This window comes from Onychostruthus taczanowskii, unplaced genomic scaffold, assembly GCF_017590055.1.
Source record: "Onychostruthus taczanowskii isolate IOZ18803 unplaced genomic scaffold, ASM1759005v1 scaffold383, whole genome shotgun sequence".
Lineage (NCBI taxonomy): Eukaryota > Metazoa > Chordata > Aves > Passeriformes > Passeridae > Onychostruthus > Onychostruthus taczanowskii.
In genome coordinates, this window is record NW_024501271.1 from 15,122 (window position 1) to 32,272 (window position 17,151).

General features: G+C 51.6%; 2 protein-coding genes across 2 annotated transcripts; one reads left to right on the forward strand and one right to left on the reverse strand.

The window, feature by feature from the left end:
* Positions 1-1,878: 1,878 nt before the first annotated feature.
* Positions 1,879-2,787, reverse strand: LOC121339958 (zinc finger protein 436-like). Its single transcript, XM_041412237.1, has 2 exons — positions 2,736-2,787; positions 1,879-2,543 (listed from the first exon to the last, which is right to left on the reverse strand). Exons 1-2 carry the CDS (start codon positions 2,785-2,787, stop codon positions 1,879-1,881), a joined length of 717 nt encoding a protein of 238 aa, XP_041268171.1.
* A 2,477-nt stretch (positions 2,788-5,264) lies between these two features.
* On the forward strand, positions 5,265-17,114 carry LOC121339959 (zinc finger protein 664-like). The gene is given in 3 exon segments (XM_041412239.1): positions 5,265-5,316; positions 7,638-8,558; positions 16,894-17,114. Coding segments are annotated over 3 exon segments (1,194 nt in total).
* Positions 17,115-17,151: the final 37 nt, after the last annotated feature.

Genomic DNA, 17,151 nt, shown 5'->3' on the forward strand with positions numbered 1-17,151 from the left:
GGGTGGTAATGCGGGTTCTGTGTCTGTTGTGCTGTTGTCCATTTCAGCATGGACTCAGATCATCATATTGCAACAGTTCCTTGCCAATGCCAGATTCACTCCAGCAGTGACAGGCAATGAAATTTGACACAGTGTGCAGCTGGATTGTAGCAAGTGGTGAGTTGTGAGGGAGCTGAATTGTTAAAGCTGCATCCCATCATTTTGCTAAAACTACAGATATAGCTATTAGAGCGATCAGATGTCTCTCAGATGCTGTTTTCGGTAAACACAGAATCACACCGAGTTCTCAAACAGACACACCCATTTCCAACATATGCAAGTACAGTCGCTGGGGATTCAACACAATATTGACATTTTCTTAAGTGTCAAGGCAAATGTCTTAGTTGTTAATAGTATTATTTTCAGAAAGAAATCCTTGCTGCTCCTGTCCAGTCAGGCATCAACATCCACAGTTGGCCATTTGCTCCCATTTGGTGCTCACACTTGTATGTTCTAACAGACAAAGGACAGTTCCATTGGGATTTAATCAGCACTATAATTGGGTATAAGGCATAGAGTATTGTTAAAAGAAAATCTGTGGCTTTACCCTCAATGGGATAATAAGTGTCATTAACAAGATGTCACCAAGATTGAAAACCCTTGCAAAGAGAGTGTCATAATCCCAAATTACCTTTAGTTTATGAATGGTCAAGGTGCCCTCATTGCCTTCCCTTTTAATTGCTATTACAGGAGATTGCAATCACATCTGAGGAAGACATGTGGTGCATGGTGCAGAATTTCACTAAAATTATATTTATTATGATTTATGCTTATCAATTGGCATAAATAAAGAAGTGAAGGTCTTCACCCTGTGAGTCATGCTGTGTCTCTGTGTACTTTGGGTTCTCCTTTGAGAACAATGAGCAATCCAGGAGATCACCTACAAAAGTCAAGAACAGGGAATTTATTTAACAATAAATGTGCAGTAGACAGATAGAAAGGGATAGGAAACAGGAGAGTGAAGGAGGGGGAAGATGGAGGAGGGGGTGGGGAAGGAAAGAGTGGGGGTGCACGAGTGTGGGGAAGATCAGGACTGGGGTGGGGAAGAGATCAAACACAGGACAGTACAAGACTCTTGGCTCCAGCAGTGTCCCATCCATCCTTGGTCACCCTGTGCTTCTCTGCACTGGGGTCCCAGTGGTTCTTGTGGAGGTGGGGACACAAGGTCATTCATCTGGGGTTAAAATCTTTCTGCGGTCCATGTTGCGGGTATCCAGGGAACCATTTTCCTCTTTGCCATGTGAGGAGAGAATGGGTTTGCCTTCATTCCCCTGCAATGCTGAGGCCGAAGGAGCATTTCTAAGCTCCTAAACCCCCCTCCCTGGGAGAAGGATGGGGATGCACCCCCATAATTCTGCTCAGCAGGTGGGTTGTGTTGTGCTCGTTAGTCCATGTGGGCACACGGCGGGGTTTTTCTCGGCTGCTGTGTGAGGCAGAGGCTTTAAAAGAGGCCTCTGGACAGAGCGGTGACCCGGAGTGGGCAAACAGGGGCAGGGCACAGCTTTGAGGATGAGGCACAGCAATTTGCACAGGCAGGGTTGCAGGTGTTCTGGTTTGAAAGCAAAACCAGTGAGAGACTCCAAGTCAGAAATAAAATTTATTAGGAAAAGGGAAAGAAAACAAAATACATGCAATAATACAAAAGAAAATTTACTGGGAAAACTACAACACAACTGAGTGGCTCTTCTCAGCCACAATTCCTCCTGCCAGGAAAGGACACCCTTCTCCTCAGGGGCCAGAGAGTCCCTTTCCTGCCCCTGGCAATGACCTGAGATGGGCGTGAATGTAATGACACAGCCATGGCCAGACTCTGCAGTTGGGGCATTTGCAGGGCTTCCCTTACTGGTGCCTCCATTGGTGTTTGGTCAAGTGCGAGTTCTGGGTGAAGCTCTTCCCACACTGGGGACACTCGTAAGGCCTCTCCCCAGTGTGGATGCGCCAGTGGGTGACAAGGTTGAAGATGCGGATGAAGCCCTTCCCACAGTCGGGGCAGCGGAAGGGCCTATCATCCGTGTGAATCCGCTGGTGCTGGAGGAGATTGGAGCTGGTGTGAAACCTCTTCCCACACTCACAACACTCGTAGGGCCTCTCCCCAGTGTGGATGTGTTGATGCCTGATGAGTTCTGAGCTGTAGATGAAGCCCTTCCCACATTCCCCACACTCGTAGGCCCATTCCCCAGTGTGGATCATCTGGTGGCTGATCAGGGTGCTGCTCTGCCTGAAGCTCTTCCCACACTCCAAGCATTCATACGGCCTTTCCCTGTCATGAAGCTGCTCATGGACCACCAGCTCCGAGCTCTGGCTGAAGCTCTGTCCACCTTCCTGGCTCAGGATGGGTCTTTCCTCCTCAGAGCACCCTGGGCTGAATTTGAAGCCCCTCCACCTGCGGGATCTCGGGGAATTTTCCTCGTTGTTGGATTCCTGTGCCATGGAGCTGCTTAAAACGGCCTCTTCCATGAGGTTCTGCTGTGAAGATTTGTTCTCCCTGATCTCTATTCTCAGCTCTTTGTCAGGGGAAGGTGCGGCAAGGAGAGGATGGGATTTGCCTCCGTGCCACAGGGAAGGGGGAGGAGATCCCCCCACTGCATCCCCAGCAGGACAGCGTTGGCAGCAGAGTTGTCCTGCAGACTTGGGTTGTGCTGGGCTGGGAGATGGAGCAGGAGAGAGGGGGAAAGGGGCACTGACTTCCTCCTCACCTGCCTGGTGGTTGTGGGGCATCTTCCCCTTCCTCGCAGCCTTCTCCTCCATCTGGCAATGGATTTGGGATGGGAAATTCTGTTTTGGGAGGAAAACAAGGGATGAGTGCATTGAGTTTTGTACTGGTTTGAGGGCAAACCAGGGGGAGAGTCTAAGCCAGAATTACAAAAGCCCCTCCACCTGCGGGATCTTGGGGAATTTTCCTCGTTGTTGGATTCCTGTGCCATGGAGCTGCTTAAAACGGCCTCTTCCATGAGGTTCTGCTGTGAAGATTTGTTCTCCCTGATCTCTATTCTCAGCTCTTTGTCAGGGGAAGGTGCGGCAAGGAGAGGATGGGATTTGCCTCCGTGCCACAGGGAAGGGGGAGGAGATCCCCCCACTGCATCCCCAGCAGGACAGCGTTGGCAGCAGAGTTGTCCTGCAGACTTGGGTTGTGCTGGGCTGGGAGATGGAGCAGGAGAGAGGGGGAAAGGGGCACTGACTTCCTCCTCACCTGCCTGGTGGTTGTGGGGCATCTTCCCCTTCCTCGCAGCCTTCTCCTCCATCTGGCAATGGATTTGGGATGGGAAATTCTGTTTTGGGAGGAAAACAAGGGATGAGTGCATTGAGTTTTGTACTGGTTTGAGGGCAAACCAGGGGGAGAGTCTAAGCCAGAATTACAATTTAATGAAAAAATTAAGATCAAGGCAATGATACAGAAACACTACCTTAAACTGACAGAGTCAGGATATAACCTGGCACCCTGTTGTCCTTTTAATCATCTTCATTGGATTGAATTTCTGCTTTTCTTTTATGGGAACCTGGCAGCAGCTGAGCTGGAGCTGTACAGGAACCAATGAAACTTGGAATTGCCACATCATTGCTTCTATTGTTGGTTTATTAATGTTTGGGATTTGTTTGTGTTGTCCTCACATATGACTTGTGGGAAAATCAAATATTCATCAAAGTGATTTATGCAGAATTAAATTTGATTTCTGCCAAGTTTGTTTTGTCCAGTGCTCAGGGGATGCTCAAGATGTCTTTGTGCCTCTCGCCCTGGGGAATGCTTGGGAGAGGCTTTGGGGGGTTGTCCCTGTCCCTGTCACCCCAGGCCATTTCCCAGGGGGTTGTCCCTGTCCCTGTCGCCCCAGGCCATTCCCCAGGGGGTCTCCATCATTCTCACCCCAGGGAATGCCTGGGGGATCTCCCTCCCTCTCACCCCTGTGCCAGGGGGTGCTCGGGGCAGTCTCTGTCCCTCTCAGCCCAGGGCATGCTCAGGGGTCTCTGTCCCCTCACCCTGGGGGATGCTCGGGGGGTCTCCATCCCTCTGGCCTCAGGGAATGCCTGTGCAGGGCTGGGGACCAGGGGCTCTGTGTCCCTCTCATTGCTGAGGGTGCTCGGAGCTGGGGGGTCTCTCCGACTTCTCATCACTGGGGAGGCCGGGGGGGTTTCTGTCCCTCTCAGCCCTGGTGTGACCCCTCCCAAACATCATCGGGGTCCGAGGGACAGAGACACCCCCAAACGCCCAGAAGGGCTGAACCTGGGATCATGCTCGTACCCCCATTCATTTGTTTAGCCCAGAAATGAGTTCTGCACCTTTAAGGCTGGTTCTGAGAGCGAGGGGAGGGAGGAAGACGTGAGCAGTTTGTTTTAGAAACTGCAGTCACTCCTCCACATTCTGGCTCCTGGATACGCAGACGGTGGGACAGGGCTCTCCTTTGTTTTTAGTTAGTTTTTAGCCCTCTGAGGCAAATAAGTTCTCTGGACTGTGATTTTTCTTTTTACTTTGGAGCTGTTTAAATGTGTTCTGGACTGAACACCCAGAAGAGCACCTGTAACTCGCATCTGTGGCCCATTGGGCCGAGCCTGGTCCAAGGCATTTCCAGTGCTGGAAGAACTGATAAGAGACTGATAGGAGACTGATAAAAGTTTGATAAGAGACTGAGTGAGCAGAGCTATAGCCCAAGGAGGGACTTTCTGAGTTTGTCATCTCTTTTGGAGTGGCAAGGGGTTTTATTGTTTAACACTGGTCATTTACTGTGCTCGTGAATGCTTGGCCTGTTAAATAATCAGGTTATTTTCACTTTTCTCCAAGGAAATATTTTCCCAAACTTGTTGGGGGAGGGGCTGCTTGAATTTGCTTTCTAGAGGAAACCTCTTTTGGAGGGCAAAATTTGCCCTAAAAAAGGACAGGGCAATGGGGAGAGGAAAGAGACTCAAGTGGCTGGATTGAGGGGAGGCTGGAGACAGGGGCCATGGGACCCCAAAACTCCTCAGCATCCCTAAGCAGGACCCTGGAGAGGGGCAATCCCCAGGAGCTGTGGGATCTTTGGCAGCCATGAGAGGGGGGACCACCAGAACCCCAGAGGGATGAGACTAGAAATGGGAAACTCCTGGTGGATTTTTTAAATTCACTCTTGATTATTGGAGGTTTTTATGGACACCAGGTGACCTCTAGAGAGGGACTTGGGCAGAGGACCTTCAGACTCACTGTGCTCATCCCTTGTTTCTCCCCAAACCAGGATTTCCCATCCCTAAACCTTGGCCACATGGAGGAGGATGCTGCAAGGAAGAGGAAGATGCCCCGCGACCACCAGGCAGGTGAGGAGGAAGTCAGGGCCCCTTTCCCCCTCTCTCCTGCTCCATCTCCCAGCCCAGCATGGCCCCCGGCTTCAGGACAACCCTGCTGCCAATGCTGTCCTGCCGGGGATGCACTGGGAGATCTCCTGCCCCTTCCCTCTGGCACGGAGGCACATTCAACAGCCTCTGGGGTAGGAGGGGGAACCACAGGCTGTTTGGGGTGCGTGGCTCGGCTGCCCCCAGCGCGGTTCCCCCGAGCCCCCGGGGCGGCTCTGCCAGGCCCCCCCACCACAGCGCTTGCCGGAAGTTCTTTAACAGAAGTGCTGGTAAATTGACCATCTGGAATGACACTAAATACAATTTCAAGAAGCTGCTGGTTTGCTGGGCAGTGTGCCGAATTCCACATTGTTTTTTCTTTCAGTAAAACTGCACATTAAAAGGCCTTAGTAAAATTTATGCTTGCATAAAATTTGTTGCTAACATGGGCTTCTCTCAAAACTCAATTACATAAAATCATGACACACTTATTCTATCCTTTTAATCGCTCCAGTAAATCCTTCATGCTGTTATTTCAGTCGTGGATTGTTCAAATTTTCAGTGCCTTATTTCCATTAATAGCATCTGAATAAGTTAAATTTTGTTGTATCTATAAATTTTAAGGATATTAATTTTTGATTCTGTGATGTTTAAATTAATGTAAATTCAGGGCTGATAAGATTAAGCAAAGTTAAACTTCATTGTTAGACTTGAGCAATGTTAAATTTTATTCCATTGATTTGAAATCCTGTTGTTCTGGATTGAAAGCTAATGTGTGTATTCTATTTGCCATCTGTCACAGGTAAGGCAGTTATCTTCTGTTAATTGGGCAGTTAATTGGACCCCAAAATAGCCCCCACAGATCCCCAAACACCTGCAAGGACCTTCAAGCTTTCTAAACTCCTTCTTGTGAGAGGAGCCTTGGAGCAGCTGGTTGCAATCCCAGTCCCAGACTTTCAAGATTTTGTATGTAAAGAATTATAAAGGTGGAATGAAACCTTTATAGAGTTTGTCCCACACGATTAAGGATGGCAAACCAGAGATATTTCTATAAACATATCTATTATGGTAATGATTAGACAATGTTATCTTACTCAGAAACATTTGCTCCCAGGTATAACAGCTGTAACATATTATATACCATATTGAAATGTAAAATGTAAACCCTTCCCTCTGAATTGTTACAAATTTGAAATTAAAAGGCTCTCAGGCAAAAATATGGGAGCAGGAATAACAGTTCTTTATTAGGAAAGAAAATAAAAAGATAAACCATGCAGCAAACTAAAACAAGACTGACAGAGTCAGAACACAACCTGACACCCTCTTTGTCAGGGTGCTGGTAGCAATCCAATTGGAAATGTGGCTGCAGTCCTCCTGGAGTGTCAGGTGCGGTTCTGCTGGAGCAGGGATCCTGGAGAAAGGTGTAGTCTTCCTCTGAAGATCCAGTGGAAGAGGCAGCTACTGTTCCTCTGGGAAATCCAGTGGAGAAAGCCATGCTGGTGTTCCAGAACCTCAAGATTATATATCAGGTAGGAATGCTTGGCTCTCCCCTCTGGGCAGAGCATATCCCAAAGGGATGCTGTAGTTCTCGACCCCTTGATCATCCATTGGGCCCTGGACAAAATAAACTTGGCAGAAATCAAACTTAACTCTGCATAAAATGTGTTGATGAATATTTCATTTTCCCACAAGTCACATGTGATGAAAACACAAACAAATCCCAAATATTAATAAACCAACAAGAGAAGCAATGATGTGGGAATTCCAAGTTTCATTGGTTCCTGCACAGCTCCAGCTCAGCGGCTGGCACGTTCTGATAAAAGAAAAGTAGAAATTCGGCCCAATACATGTTATTAAAAAGAAGAGAAAGCTCTGTGTAGGTGTCACGAAGGGGAGGGATGAAGAGAATAATGACTCTCACATTTGGCAAAGCCCCCAATCCTATGAATCTGGGAGTTATTCGGGAATTTAGCTACCTGAGCTGGGCTTCTTGTAAGACTTCTAGCAGCCTCGTGTTCCTCACCATGGGGTGAATGAACCTTGTCAGCCTCTCTGGAACCACCACCAGATGGAGGAGAAGGCTGCGAGGAAGAGGAAGATGCCCCACAACCACCAGGCAGGTGAGGGGGAAGTCACAGCCCCTTTCCCCCTCTCTCCTGTTCCATCTCCCTGCCCGGCACAGCCCAAGGCTGCAGGACAACACTCCTTCCAACACCGTCCTGCTGGGGATGCAATGGGGGGATCTTCTTCCCCTTCCCTGTGGTACGGAGGCAAATCCCATCCTCTCCTTGTCCTTCCTCCCCCAGACAAGAAGCTGAGGATGGAGACCAGGGAGGACAAATCTTCACAGCAGAACCTCATGCAAGAGGCCGTTTTGATTGAGTCCAGGGCACAGGAATCCACCAGGGAGGAAAAGCCCCAAAGACCCCACAGGAGGAGGGCTTACAAACCCAGCCCAGGGTTCTCTGAGGAGGAAAGACCCACCCTGAGCCAGGAAGGTGGACAGAGCTTCAGCCAGAGCTCAGAGCTGGTGGCCCATGAGCAGCTTAATGATGGGGAGAAGGCCTACAAGTGCTTGGAGTGTGGGAAGAGCTTCAGGCAGAGCAGCACCCTGATCAGCCACCAGATGATCCACACTGGGGAATGGCCCTATGCGTGTCGGGAGTGTGGGAAGGGCTTCAGCCGGAGGTCTCACCTCATGAACCACCAACGCATCCACACTGGGGAGAGGCCCTACGAGCGTGCCCACTGTCAGAAGAGGTTTCGCACCACCTCCAATCTCCTCAAGCATGAGCGGATTCACACAGACGAGAGGCCCTTCCGCTGTCCCGACTGTGGAAAGGGCTTCAAGCACAACTCCGACCTCGTGAAGCACCAGCGCATCCACACTGGGGAGAGGCCCTTTGAGTGCCCCACTTGTGGGAAGAGGTTTCACACCAGCTCCAATCTCCTCATGCATGAACGGATTCACACAGAGGAGAGGCCCTTCCGCTGGCCTGACTGCAGGAAGGGCTTCAAGCAAAACTCCCACCTCCTCACCCACCGCCGCATCCACACTGGGGAGAGGCCCTACGAGTGTCCCCACTGTGGGAAGAGCTTCACAGGGAGCTCTGCCTTGACCAGACACCTGCAGAAGCACCAGTAAGGGAAGCCCTGCAAATGCCCCAACTGCAGGGAGAGCTGTGTGCCTGGCTCCAGCTTCATACCCAATTGGAGGACCCACACTGGTAAGAGTCCTGGTGATCCATGTTCCCTGTAATCCATGCTGGGAAGACACCTGTCCCTTCTCCTGCCCCTGCCAATGACATGATGTGGGATCAAAGAACATGAGGTTCTGGCAGGGCCGTGAGATTATATTCACTCTCTCCTCAGGTCATTGCCAGGGGCAGGAAAGGGTCTCTCCCTGAGGAGAAGGGTGTCCTTCCCAGGCCGGAGGAATTATGTGGCCAGGATGACGCAGTGAGTTGTGTTTTGGTTTTCCCTGTAAATAGTTTTTCTTTTCCCTTCTGTTATCAATATTGTTTCTGTTCCTGTTTGTTTTTTATCTCGTTGCTGTTCCCAATAAATTGTTCTTACCCCATCCAGGATCTTTGCCTTTTGTCCTTTCCATGGGAGGCGGAAGGGCAGTGAGTGGCAGCACGGTTTTAACGGGAGCAGGAAATTGGGGAATCCCATTCCTGAACCCCGGCCCATGGAAACCGAGCATCCCAGCTGGTCCCAGCCCTGGTGGCCATGGCAACAGCCTATGGGAAAGAGCCCTGTGCTCGGAGGCAGTCACAGCCATTCCATGGTGACATCCCAGGGCACCTTGGGCTGCAAAAGCACCGATCTGTCACAGGCACTGATGGGGGCTCCACGGTGACATCCCACGAGTCCCCAGGCTGCCAAAGAGCTGGGATGTCCCAGACACTCACATGGGTTCCTGTCATGGGCACAGTGGGAACTTCAGGCAAAAGCTTTATTTCTTTATTGGAGAAACTCCTGGTGAGTCATGACGTGGAGAAATGACACCCAACAGCCACCATGGATCCTCAAACCCCTGCAGGACCCTTAGACTTCTGAAATTCTTTCTAAGAGAGGTGCCTGGGAGTGACTGGATCCAATACCAGCCTCGGACTTTGTCAATGCTGTAAAAGATTGGACAGGTGAAATTGAACCTTAATGCAATTTGTCCCAAAGGATTAACAATGGAATACCAGATAAATTCATATAAATACAGGTCTGGTTGATTCTGATCATGATTAGTCACAAACTTCTTAACCAGATTTATCTACTGCACAGTACAGGAGCAATAACAATTATTAGAATATAGTCCTCCAGGAAGCAATTTTGAAGTCAACAGGGCCTTGCTGGAGTTGTTGGAGCCCAGTGCAGGCAGAGCCTCCTGCTCCAGCAGGAACTGCCTTTCCTGTGCCAGGACCAGGGCAGGTCCTGCTGCAGGAAAAGCCCCAGGCCAGCCCCAGCACAGGGAAGGCCTCGGGCACAAGGGCAGAATGCCGTGCTGGGAGCTATGCCAGGCAGAGCCTGAGGCACTAAAGGCACCTTGGCAGCAGCAGCTGCTTGCAGGGCATGGCCAGAAGCCTCCCTTGGCAGCCCGGCCTGGTGGCCACCACTGCAGAGCTGCTGCCTCAGGGCTCACTTCTGCCTGGGCTCTGAAAAGCCACTTCTGCTCCAGGAGCCTGCCTGGGAAGCCATTGGCCCCAGCACCTTGGGGACAAGATATGAATGACAAAACTCTTCATGCCAGCAGAGACAAGGCAGGGGAAGAGGAAAGGGCAGGGGCAGAGGAAAGGGCAGAGCCAGGCCCAGGGGACAGGGCTGCCATGGTGATGGCTGTGAGGTCACTGCCCCTGCAGCAGCCTGGCTGCCCTCAGCAGACATTCTGGCCAGAAGCGTTGTGCGGGCACCCAGCACATCAGGGAACCCCCACAACAGGAATTCTGTCCCTGGGGATGAGGGGGTTTCACTGGGTCAGGTTGCACAAAGCTCCTGCTCTTGGACAATTCCAGGGATGGGGAATCCACTTCTCTGGGAATACAGTTGCACTTTTGTGGCACTCTCATCATTGTAAAATATTTTCTTCTTCTAACAAATGTAAATCTGCCCTAATTCAGTTTAAAGATATTGACCCTTTTTCTGTCACTGTAAGATTTGGGAGAACATAACTTGACCAGTATTTTTCCATTTTCACAGACCTTGGAGAGGACCCAAAATCTCCCAAGATGGGATTTGGAGGCCTCATCACATAACCAGCAGGAGGAGGCATCAGACTATGGGCTCAGTGATGTGGAGAATGAGGGCAGAACAGGAGGAGCTTGGGAGGGATCGAAGGATGGTTTCAGAGAGGCTGGAGCTTTTCTTCATAGAGGATATAAGCATGAGAAGGCAATAATGGCACCAAGGGCAGCTGGGGAGGCACAGACTGGACACCAGGAGAAAGGAATTTTCCTCCCAGGACAGGGCTGAGGTGCAACAAGTCCCCAAGAAGAAGCCAGGAGCAGCCCAAGGCTTTGTGTGGGCAGGCAGAGGCAGGCAGGAGGCAGAGCTGTCAGCAAAGGAAGGGGCCAGCCAGCTGGGGCAGCTGGGGGCGTCTCTAGTGTTCTGCTTTACCTGGAACCTGGGGACACTTTCACATTAGTTATATCCCTCAGTGGATCCCATATAAACTAGAAGAAATTTCCATGTTTCAACTTAACTTTGAGTTCTTGAGAAGTTCTTTGAGTACACTCTGAAGGACTGGGTCTGATGCAAAGAGCACCAAAGCCCCAGAGGGTCATTAAAGTCCTGGTGCTGTGTCTGTGCTGCTGAGCTGGGCCGGGCTCCTGGCCCAGAGGCAGCTCCTGGCAGGGGCGGCGCTGCAGAGAGACAGCTCTGGCCAGGAGCAGCTCCTGGGCACAGCCCATCAGGGCTGGGGCACTGCCAGGGCAGCTCAGGGACACGAGCAGGGCACAGACACAGCTCACAGGGGCTCAGCACTGGCAGGGGCTGGGGGATGTCCTAGAGGGGGCTGTGTCACAGCAGCACCTCTGTGGCTGTGTCATAGAGGCACAGAGCAGCTGTGATGTCAGAAAGGGGCTGTGTGACAGCACAGAGTGGGCTGTGTGAGGTCACAGTTTGGGCTGTGACATCACAGAGTTTGATGAGTGAGGTCATTGAGCATAGAGGGAATTCTGTGGCATCACAGCACCGGCTGTGACATCATGGCATGGCTGTATGACATCATAGAGCAGACTGTGAGGTGAAAGTTTGTGCTGTGATATTATAAAGTGTCAGTATGACATGACAGAGAGGGATTTGTGACAGCACTGAGCGGGTTGTAACAGCACAGAGCTGGCTGTGATGCCATAAAGTGGGGTGTGAGGCCATATTGCAGACTCTGCCATCATAAAGGGTGGCTCTCTGACATCAGAGTCTGGGTTGTGACATCATTGGTTAGCTGAATATTATTGCAGAGCAGGCTGTGACATCACAGAACAGACTGACATCACAGGGTGACTTCAGGACATCACTGAAATATGACATCCCAGTGTGATATCCCAGTACTGAGTCTGTGACATCGCAAGTCTCTGTGTGACATCCCAGAGAGGGCTGTGACATCCATCATAGGGGCAGTGTGACATCACAGGGTGAGTATGTGACATCACAGGGCAGCTATGTGACATCACAAGGTCTGTGTGATATGACAGGGGCTGTGTGAGGTCACCGGGGAGGTCACTCTGCCCCAGCCCCCCTCACAGTTCCCCCAGAGCAGTCCAACGCTGCTCGTGCACAGCGGGGTCCCCTGTCCCCCCGGGTCCCCCCGCCCCCGGCGCCGCAGCCTCCCCCAACGGATGTTCCACGAGATCGACCCCAGAGCCTGACATGGGGACGGGGGGCTGGGACCCTGGGGGTGGGACAGGGGGACAGGGACCCCCTGGCAGCATCCCCATGTTCCCCTAGGGCCAGAGCCTGGGCCAGGATTCCTTCACCCTGTTACGAACGAGGCCTTGAGAGCACTGAAAAAATCCCCAGCAAGGGATCAGCAAAAACCAGATTTAATATTAAGGGACAGCACCACAAAGTTCCTTGGCAAGAGTCACTCTGCTCCTGACTGGACACTTCAGGCACAGCAAGGAAACAAAGCAACAACAAAACCAAACCAAATCCAGGCAATCAAACCAGAAATGAACCGAGAACTATCCCTGTGTGTGTGTGATAAAAGGGCAGTGAGGGCAAGGATAAAAGGAATACGGCCCAAAAGGTTAACAGAGGTTAAACTTAACAGGACTTAACTTATGCCTTAATCTTAACTGATATTGTCAACTTCACAGTTTAGCAAAAGAACAGCACTTAACAGTATTTAACCTAATTTAAAACCTCTGACTTCGCAATTTAAAAGAAGAATAACACTTAACAATATTTAACTTAGATTATAACTTATATTAATCTTAGCAAAAGAAAAACTCTTAGCAGCATTTAACTTAGGTTATTCCTCATGACTTAACCTGACTTACAGGCCTGACTGACTCAGCTATCCAAGGCACTCCAACCCCTCAGAGAGCAGCATTTCTGCCCCATTTCCCCAGCGCAGGCACTGCTGTGTGCACACAGACACAAAGAGTCAGTGCAAGGCACCTGTGAAAAATTCCCCTGAGGGCAGGAAATGCTCCCTGTGGATCCTTTGGCATCTCCCCAGCGGGTGAAGGTTTGAGCCTGGAGGAGTGGGGGGATCGGCCCAGGCTCCCTCGTTGTTCAGGATCCCTGAGTGCAGCAAACGGGAGAGTTCGCGGCTGGGAGAGGCCCCACTCAGAGGGAGTTGCTGGCCCAGGAGAGCTCCAAGGGGCTCCTTTTGGAGCGCTGTTTGTAGGGCCCCAAGAGAGGGGCTGCAGTCCCAGCAATGGTTCATCCTGGCCGCACTTGGCATCAACAGCTTTCTTTGGCACTGTGAGAATGGGGATGTTGTGCCTCTGAGGGAACAAAAACAGTTCACAGGGCTGCTCCTACAGAAAGCAGGAGCTGGTTGGGCACAGCAGTGCCTGGAGCAGACAGTGTTTGTGCTGAGCTGCAGGGGAGCTGAGCCCAGGGGCTGTTGGCCAAGGCCGAGGCCCAAGGAGCATTTCTCAGCTGGCAGGGCGGCCTGAGAAGGGGAGGGGGGAATGCAGCAGCACAGGGTCCATGGAACCAAGGGACCATGGTGACACCAGACACAAAGAGTCAGTGCAAGGCACCTGTGAGAAATTCCCCTGAGGGCAGGAAATGCTCCCTGTGGATCCTTTGGCATCTCCCCAGCCAAAGGGTGAAGGGTTGAGCCTGGAGGAGTGGGGGGATCAGCCCAGGCTCCGTCGTTGTTCGGGATCCCCGAGTGCAGCAAACGGGAGAGTTCCCGGCTGGGAGAGGCCCCACTCAGAGGGAGTTGCTGGCCCAGGAGAGCTCCAAGGGGCTCCTTTTGGAGCGCTGTTTGTAGGGCCCCAAGAGAGGGGCTGCAGTCCCAGCAATGGTTCATCCTGGCCGCACTTGGCATCAACAGCTTTCTTTGGCACTGTGAGAATGGGGATGTTGTGCCACTGAGGGAACAAAACCAGTTCCCAGGGCTGCTCCTACAGCAACCAGGAGCTGGTTGGGCACAGCAGTGCCTGGAGCAGACAGTGTTTGTGCTGAGCTGCAGAGGAGCTGAGCCCAGGGGCTGTTGGCCAAGGCCGAGGCCCAAGGAGCATTTCTCAGCTGGCAGGGCGGCCTGAGAAGGGGAGGGGGGAATGCAGCAGCACAGGGTCCATGGAACCAAGGGACCATGGTGACACTGTGGGGCCCTGTGAGACCAAGGGACCATGGTGACACTGTGGGGCCTCATGGAACAAATGGGACCATTGTGACACTTTGGGCTGTCATGGAACCAAGGGGCCACTCTGACACTGCAAAACCCCATGGAGCCAAAGGTCCCTTGTGACATTGAAAGACCTCATCAACAATGGAGACACCATTAAGAGACTTCACAGTCTCATGGAACCAAAGGGCCATTGTGACACTGAGGGGACTCATGGAACTAGTGGGACCATTGTGACCCTGGGGGGTCACTAGAGAACCAAGAGGACCATTGTGACACTGTGGGGCCTTGTGAAACCAAGAGGCCTTTGTGACACTGCAGGGCTGCAGGGAACCAAAGCTACAGGGTGACACAGAGGGGCCTCCTGTCATCAGTGGTCCATTGTGACACTGCAAACCCCCAGGGTCCAAAGGTCCATTGTGACATTGCAGGCCTCATGGAACAGAGGAGTCATGTGACATTGTGGGACCTGTGGAACCACGGAGACCATTGTGACACTGCAGGGGCCCATGGAATCATTGGGACCATTGTGACACTGTGGGACCTTCTGGAACCAAGGGACCATTGTGATACTGGGACCCCATTGAACCAAGGTGTTACTGTGATACTTTTGGGCCCCATAAAAACAAGGGCACACAGAACAGGTCTGGCTGGTTTGGCCTCTCATGGGCTGCCTCACTGCTCCAGCTAACCTTGGCACATTGAGGGTCTCTTCTCATCTGCTGCTGAAACACTGGGGCTCTGTGCTTTCCTTCCCAGTGGAAAATAATTCTTCTTCTTCTCTAGGCACCCATGGCCAGAATTGGGGTTTCACCTCCAAATTTCCATATATCTGGGGATTGTTCCCATAGGAATATTGCCAGGACGACTCTGGCTGGCAGTGGTTTCACAAGGGTCAGCTCTCATTTGTCCCCAAAAACCTGGGGAAGGCTCCATGCTTTCCTTCCTGTTGGAATGAAATGTCCTGCTTCTCCATGGCCAAGACTGATTTTCCAACTACAAAATTCCTTCCATGCAAAGACAGCTCCCAGACAAAATCTGCCATTACTGATAAGTCTGGCTGGCCTTGGCCTAGTGAGGCTCTCACCTGCCTTCCAAACACTGAGGCTCTGTGCTTTCCTTCCTGTGGAAAAGAGCTGTCCTTCTCATCCAGGTGCCCACAGCCAGAATGGGGATTTCACCTCCAACATTCCCTATTGTGCCAGACTGGAGAAGATTGTTGGCTGGAAACATTTCATGTGTGGGGCAGGAAGGGGCAGGTCCAGCCTTGCCCTGCCCTGGAACCCCAGCATTGCCCTGCCCTGGAACCCCAATCCCCCCAGAGCCTCTATCCCAGCCCAGCAGTGTCTGCCACTCCCTGGCACAGCACAGGCAATGCTCCACAGCCACCTCTGGAGCCCCAGCCCAGCTCCTGAGTGACCAAATTAGCCCAAGTCCCACCTGGGGGAAGGGCCCAGGAAGGCCAAGGGGTATTGAAGGCTGACCACAAGGCAAGCACACAAATGACCCTACCTGCTCTTGGAATTTCTATCTGAACACTGCTGGAATCCAGGAGTTGGAAGCTGTGTGTGTGCTTCTCTGAATCTTATTTTTCCCTCTTTCTATGTCTTCTTCTTCTATTTCTCTCCTCTGGTGAATTTTGATGAACTTAAAATTAATCAGGCTCAGAGTTTGTGAAGCTGAGTGGCCAAGTTAATGCTTTCAGAAACATTTTTTTTTGTTGATTGAATGCCATACTAAACCATTTGCCGAAGTTTCTCTGATTTTCTAAAGTTGCCAGTAAAGGCTGCTTTTAGATGGTGAGAATCTCTTGTTGGTATTTCTCCAGTGTATCCAACTCAGAGTACACAAATAACTGTAATTCCCTTTAAATGTCTCCTTGAGGGAATTGTTTGGCGGGATCGGAGTCAGGGCCTGTCTGTCCTGCTTGGCACAGCCCAGGCAGGGCTTTCCCAGCCACATTCCACACTCCATTTCCCAGCTGGAGCCCCTGGTGCCTCCGAGTTCTGCTGGCCCAGCCCCAGGGACGCTCTCCTTGTCTGCCCATTCCCCCACGGTCTCTGGGCAGGGATGGGCTCAGTGGGGGCTGCTGACATCCTCAGCACCTTGGAGGCTGCTGCTGGATTTCACTGCTCCAGAGGCTTGTTCAGCCTGCAGCTTTTCAGTGCAGGAATTCAGTGTCCCAGGGCTCATTAACATTGAGAACACCTTAACAAGCCAAGCCTCTGGGGATAATTTAAGTTTTCAAATACTTTGTGGCTAATTAGGCAGATTTCAGGAGTGTATTCAAACTCTATATATTCTATTTATGAAGACACTGAGAAAACAGTTTTTAGGTCTTGTTTATGTTTTTTCTCCATTCATAAACGGATATGTGCAATCTCCAATTGGCACTGAATCCAAGTACCTCCTCATGCAGTTTGAATAGATATGAAAATCAAGACCCTTCATGGCTGACAATCAATCAGACTCTGTCCCTACCCCCTCCCCACCATTTCCCCCATCCAAGCCCTGGCACTCAGAGCAGCCTTGTGCAAATCTGAGCTCCCTCCAGCCCAGGCTGCACCTGCAGCTTTCAGCTCCTTGGCTCCAACTCCCACCTGCTTTCCTTGGAGAAGGAGCTGCCCGAGACACAGAGGGATGTTCATTTATTGTCAGAGTTCCCTGTCACTTAAGGGTTTCTCTCTTTACTATGAGTTTATGCCTTTCCTGTCTTAGCTTCTGACCTTCCCCTCCCCGATTTCCCTCTCTCTCTTACATAGAAGCCGCTGTTTTCTCTGCCTCCCCGCTCTCTGCCACTGTCTGCCCTTGGAGCTGCACGGCTCCCGCGCTCTGCCGGATCCCGTGCCCCGGCAGCTCCCCCTCTGCAGCCAGCACCCCTCTCCATCGCGGGAAAGGAGGTCGCCCCACGCGGCATCAGCCGCCTCGCTACTGCCCGCGCCACCGGCGCCGCTGCCGCCTCCCGTGCGGCCGCGTCTCCTAGCGAGAGGGGAATCGCTCACATGAGCACCGCTGCTGCC